This window comes from Astatotilapia calliptera, chromosome 15 (genome assembly GCF_900246225.1).
Source record: "Astatotilapia calliptera chromosome 15, fAstCal1.2, whole genome shotgun sequence".
NCBI classification, from domain to species: domain Eukaryota; kingdom Metazoa; phylum Chordata; class Actinopteri; order Cichliformes; family Cichlidae; genus Astatotilapia; species Astatotilapia calliptera.
This window is the reverse complement of record NC_039316.1, coordinates 19,308,481-19,314,855: the sequence shown is the minus strand read 5'-3', so window position 1 is coordinate 19,314,855 and position 6,375 is coordinate 19,308,481. Positions and strand designations below refer to the sequence as shown.

Here is a 6,375-nt window from a genome sequence, read left to right as displayed (position 1 = left end):
GGTAGAGGACTTGAAGCAGGCAGGCACATGACATGCCTGCAGTTTAAAGACGTTTTTCATGTTCACAGCTTCTATTTAATCTTTAAAAGTCATTTCTTTGTCTCATTTGGCCAAAGCAATACTTTGCTTTAGAGCACAGCCTGGTGAAAAATAAAGTTTTAACTTCAGGCAGGTGAATGTGAGCTGAATTAATGCTGATTTATTGTCTTTTACATCTTCTTGCATCACTTCAGCGCTTAGTTTCTGCCTCTAATTCACCTCTAATTCTTTCATTTGAACTTCTGAAAGTGAAATAGCCCTTTAGCAATGCAGTGCAGGGAGACAGGCTCTTCACAGATTTTGATTCATATTATTATTATTCAGATTATTCATATTTAAGAGAGAATTTTAAGGCAGTGCGGGTTGCAAAGAAAAAACATAATCACGCACAACAAAATAATTCTGATAATATAAGAATAAAAAGTTGGGCAGGTTCCTGAATCGCCCCAGAAATCCCACACCTATTGGCACCTTCCTCCTGTACCCCTGTGAGTTTACCTCATCAAACTTGATGACCCACCAAGGATGAAAAAGAAATGAAGCTGTAAAAAAAAAAAATCACGTCCTTTATTCGCCGTCCATCACAGCTTCCCCAGCTGTCCCTCGGGACTTCTGTGCTTTGCGTCTCGATAGTTGTCCGGTTTCCAATGCGCTATCTGTGCTCACATTGACGTCAAAGGAGCGGGCAGGACGTATAAAACCCTCCGGTCCCCTCTAGTCTCCGCTCACAGGGACTTTTCAGACTCTGCTGAATCTCACCGGCCGACCGCAAAGTCCAGCTGCAGCATCTGGAGACAGTAAAGTAAGAACAGTAGTTCTTTCATTCAGTCTAAAGTTTTGTTCATCATTTAAACTTTTTAATAACCGCGCAGTGAGGTGCTCGTCATCTTATGCGCTTTAGCTTGAACAATCTTTTGCTACAAAAGAAAATGTTGCCATTAAATATTCTTTTGTAATTTTAATTCCAGTTCAAGTAAATGTTCTAGAAGATTTAGGTTTTCCATCAGATTGACAGATAACATTTATTTTGCCTTTGGAGCGAACATGAGACTTTACATCTGCCGAATCACGACCCAAACCAAACTTTAAAGTTTTAAAAGTGTATGAATGTCACGCTTAGCTCAGAGAGAATGTAAATAAAACACAACATTTCCAAGATACACTATGAAACGTACTTTTAAACCTGAATGTCATCTTAAATGTTTCATTTTCTTGCAGGACATGAAGCCAGTCTCCCTTCTCCTGCTGCTCTCCTCGGTCCTCCTGTCATCACACCTCCGTCCAGCCGCCGGCAGACCGCGCACCTTCCCTGGCTGGATGAATGGCAGCGGTCGCCTTCAAACGCAGCAACTGGACGAGGTGCTCCTCAGAGCGGCTGCCGCCGGGGACAACGCCGCCTCCGATCTACTGGGCGAAAACATCATGAGGATTCTCCAGAGGAGGAACCCGGATCGTCTCCACCTGCTCCCGCCAGAAGAAGACAGCGAGGAGGCGGAGGAAGCGGCTATGAGGACCGCGGCGCAGCTGCTGAAACGCAGCGAAGAGCCGCCGCTCTCCATCGACCTGACCTTCCACCTGCTGAGGAATATGATCCAAATGGCCAAGATGGAGAGCCAGAGAGAGCAGGCTCAGCTCAACCGCAAAGTGCTCGACGAGGTGGGGAAGTAAATCTCTGCTTCTTTTTGAAAATGCCTCCTTAACAGAGCCCAGAAGCTGTATCAATATTCCAGACCTCTGACATTAGTTTCTGTTCGTGCGCCTGCCTTCCTCTCCACATCATTTTACGCACATTTGGTGCCATTTTACGCATCACAGCAGCTGTCATTAAAATGTAAAATGTTTTAAATGTTATTTAAAGACATTGTTGGAAGATATGGAAAAGGACCTCTCAGAACCCCGCTCATTTCAAACACACACAATCCTCTTAATCTCTGGACTTGTGGTGGACTCGTGGCAAAAAGGGAAAACCCTTGGATATCAAGTCGTTTTCACTCTTTGAAGTAATGGATGTGGTTTGACTTGGAAATCAACACTTCTTTATGAATTTATGTCTAAAATAAGTTGTTTAAGCAGTTTGTGTGTATGTGTTGTAAGCTTAATGTTTTCAGAAAGACTAAGCTGACCTGGAAATCTATGAACCCACTGAGAAGTGCTTTAGTTTGACCTTTGAATGCTGTAGATGTGACAGATTAAAAGAAAGAGTTTATGTTTGCCAGCAGCCACAAATGTTAAAAATATGTATTTATTAATATTTAGTTAAGTATAAAGTAATACAAATGCACATTCAGATTCATTTAGATTAGTTTAAGCAAACTACATGTTTGTACAGAGTTGTAGAAATTGTATCTGCTTGCCCAAAGTTAAATTTCTGTCACTGTTGAGAACCAGAGGACAAATTTTCAAACTTTTTTCTGTCGGCCCAACTCGCTTGTATATCATCACTTTGTCTCTTGATCAAGCTCAATAGACAGATGGCTATTACCTTTTACATTAATTTCCCCCCTTTCTGTCATTTTTCTTTGAGCGGGAGCACTATCACCTGTACTGTATCTACTGTAGCATGGTAACCTACAAAAAAGAAAAAGAAAAAGGAAAAAAAAAAAGCTTAATTTTACTGTAACATTCATGTCTGACACCAGTCTCTTTGTTTTAGCAAATGAAAAAAAACAAAGCTTTTTGCCATTTATATTTTGTAATAAAAAAGTTTGAAGTAAAAGTGGATGCCTTTGATGTTGTTATTGTTGCCATCTATGTGTGTGTATTGATCATAAAATACAACCTCATACTCTGATGAAGTGTCATCAAGTGTTTATTACAGCAATTTTTGGAATTTTCCTCAGCATATTCACTGTCTACATTACAGTAGTTTAGGGTTATTTCCTGTCTTCATTGGCCGAAGGGCAGAAATGGGCAGGTTTATTGGTCCATAGAATGATTATGAAACAAGTGGCAGTCAATTCTCCTCCCTATCTTGATATTTCATCTCCTTGTGATTACTGTACAGGACTTTATGATTATTTTTGATGGATTTGCATCTCTTCATAGTCTTTCTTTTCTTTTTTTTTTTTTTAATGGAACATTTCGCCAAAGATTGCATAGGCCCACCCTAAACTTTTCAGTCATGAAGGTGCCTTAGTTTGAATTCAAATGACCTCCATTGATTTTTCTCTGATGCCACTCCAATCTAAAAGCCTTACATTTGCATTCAGCTTTTACTTTCTGGTTTAGGTCCAATACAAGGAGGCTCTGTTTGGGAAGCTTGTTTTCATTAGGTCTTAACCTGGGACTGTGTTCAAGGCAGAAATTCTAATAAGCAAATTAAGTGAAGTTTCAAGTACTGAATTAGAACAGCTGTTGAAGGACACCAGTAAAATATATCAAGAAAATTCGCGAAGAATGTGTCATCATTTTTAAGTAGTTTGTTATCTCATCATAGGAGCAGCAGCTGATTAGGCTCAGGCTTGATAGAAGTGACAGTTAGTGGAGTTGTGTCCAAGTTGTTGAACATGATAAGACAGAGAAGAAACAAACGCAGAAGTGAAAATGGCCTCTGGGTCCTGTGTTTCTATGACTCAGTCCATATTGTGGGTGTGTGGCTGATTCTTCACCAGCTGTCTGCGTGAGTGTGTACATTGTGCCTCACAAATGCCATCGCACTTCACTTTGTGCATCAAAGGAAAGACAAACGTATCGTATTTCTTTAAACTCTGTTAATGTGTTCAAGTAGTAAATAAGGCCAACAAGCATTTTTACTTATTTTTTACTTATACTTATTTTAATTATGAGGTAATGCTAAGTCATGTATTATTTTATTTATGATATAGTAGATATTTTTGGATTGGGCCTGGTGAAAAATTCCTGTCTTTTTTAATTATACATGCATAAAGTTTTTAAATTCTCATGTGTCTGGGGTCATATAAACTGAAATCAGAGTAGTCAGGATGTAGATTATGTGTGTATAAAAAAGCAGCTGTATAACAGTACTTAACATCACTGAAGCCTTGGACAATAGTTAAAAATGTGGCTAATTTTTCAAAGACCTTTCTAAAAAAAATACATTTGCATACATGAGATAATAGATAATACTGGAAAAACTAGATGAACAATCCATTAAATGGTTACTGATTGATTATCTGGAATCAGACAAACAGGTGTTCAACAAGGATCCATTCTTGGACCTCTTTTGAACTCCACACACAAAAAGCCATTACCTCAGCCAAGAAAAATTGTAATGTACATGTTTATGCAGATGGCACTGTTCTACATGGCCAGTGTTTCTCACATATAGACATTACTTTGGTGGTGTACCCACGTACGTTAAAACCACCCCTTATGCATATTTGGCAACTCATCTCTCTCCAAGAATGACATCATCTGAATTCACTAATGAATAATTTGATGATTCAGTATCATTGTATTATTTGTCTCTCACATTGTTCTGGAGGAATTTTCTCGTTTACACTTCAGTTCATTGAGGTTTGTGAGGATTCACTTACACATCACAGCATTTCTACTGGGATGAGGTCTGGGCTTTGACTGGGCCGTCGTAACAATTTTTTTCTTTCTTTTTTTCAGCCGTTCTATTAGATTGGGATCATTGGGATGGTTGTGTAACATATTTTCAACCATGCTCACATTTCACCCTAAAACGCTTTGGATCTTTGGAGTCCATCTTTAGTTAAATGACTGCAAGGTACCGAAGCCTTATGGCTGCAAAACAAGCCCAAACCATCACCCCTCCTGACAGCCTGACAGCTGTATTTGTGCTGTTGTGCATATTTCTACTTTGCTCGGGCCTGTCTAAAGGACATTCCAGACGTTTTGTGTTTTGTTTAGATGCTACTTTGCAAACCTAAGATGTTTTATTTATTAATATATGTTTGTTAATTTTTACTCTTCTGTAAAGCATCCTTGAGGTTAATATTATTAATATTATTATACGTAGAAGCTTCTTGTGACAGTGCTTTGTCCCCTGGTTCAGCAAATATCTATTTATTCTAAATGAATCCATATAACACAGACCTGTTAAAATGTACAGTAAATTATATTGACAATTATTAATAATAATGTGATTCGAACAAAGTGATGATCTACAGTGTGTGTTGTGGTATTTAGATACAGAAATAGAAAAAGGTCCGTGTCTACCTTAAGTTGGACTGTCTGATTGTCCTGACCACAAAAACCATCAGGTTTGACCCAGAAATGCCAATCACAGACCAGCCAATGAGAGGAAAACAGATCAATAATGTATTTTTGACCAAAGCCTTAAAAATTGAAAATATTGTTACAAAAAAAATCAATGCATTGGTTGGTGTAGGAGAAGCATGATCATTAATCTCTCAGAGCTGACTCACTGTGACCTGGCTTGAACCAGTGAAGGAGGGCTGACGGATGCTGACGTCAAAACCTGCAGTCAAGGTAAGAAAATGTAAAATCATGGAATAACTTTTGCCACCAGCTTTGAAAGTTCTCCTTCCGGTCACCACCATCCTTTTGCATCTCATGGTTCAGTCAATTCACTCTACAACAAAAGCACCAACAAAAAAACAAAAAACTGTGGCTTTGTTCAAAATTTCTAGCATTCATCACACAACATGAAAACAAATCCACATCTACAAGTCTTTCTCCAAACATGAAAGTGTTCCCATGATAATCAGCCATGCTATTATAATCCCAAGTTGTGTTTAAGTCAGTGTGTGGCTAATTGTTATTATTTTTAATTGTGTTTGTGTGTTTTTGTAACTTGATTATACCTTTGTTTAATCATTTGACTGTCATCACTTTGACGTTTGTTGTCATTGCACAATTATGCTTTGTACAATGGCACACTGACATTCTGGTCCTGTCCCACATTGGTGCTAAAAGAAAGACAAGCAAATCACAACACTACTATATACAATATAAAATGTAAAATATGTCCAATAGACATAGTATGCATAGTCGAGAGACACATTTGTGTCTTTGGTTTTCTTTTTTTTTTTTTGTTTAGAAAGGTTTGAGTCTGCCAGGCACTCCCACAGGCATCCCAGCTGTCAAAGGGTGAGAGGCTGGGTACACCTTGAACAGGTTGACGGTCTATCACAGGGCTAATTAACTTCTACTTCTTCTTTTGGCTGTTTCCTTTAGAGATCGCCACAGTGGATCATCTGCCTCCATCTCAGCCTTTCCTTACCACCCCCCTCTGTCACACCAGCCCTCTGCATGTCCTCCTTCATTACATCCTTTAGTCTTCACTGTGCTCTTCCTCTTTTCCTCTTGCTTGGCAGCTCCATATTTGACATCCTTTGTCAAATAAAGTATATTCACACTACCCTCCTCTGTAATATATCTACTTAA

The 6,375-nt window shown here is 38.8% G+C and overlaps 1 protein-coding gene across 1 annotated transcript; it reads left to right on the top strand.

The window, feature by feature from the left end:
- On the top strand, window positions 1–3,000 carry uts1 (urotensin 1). Its single transcript, XM_026142427.1, has 2 exons — window positions 1–841; window positions 1,258–3,000. The coding sequence occupies exon 2, from the start codon at window positions 1,261–1,263 to the stop codon at window positions 1,705–1,707; it is 447 nt and encodes a 148-aa protein (XP_025998212.1). The 5' UTR covers window positions 1–841; window positions 1,258–1,260; the 3' UTR covers window positions 1,708–3,000.
- Window positions 3,001–6,375: the final 3,375 nt, after the last annotated feature.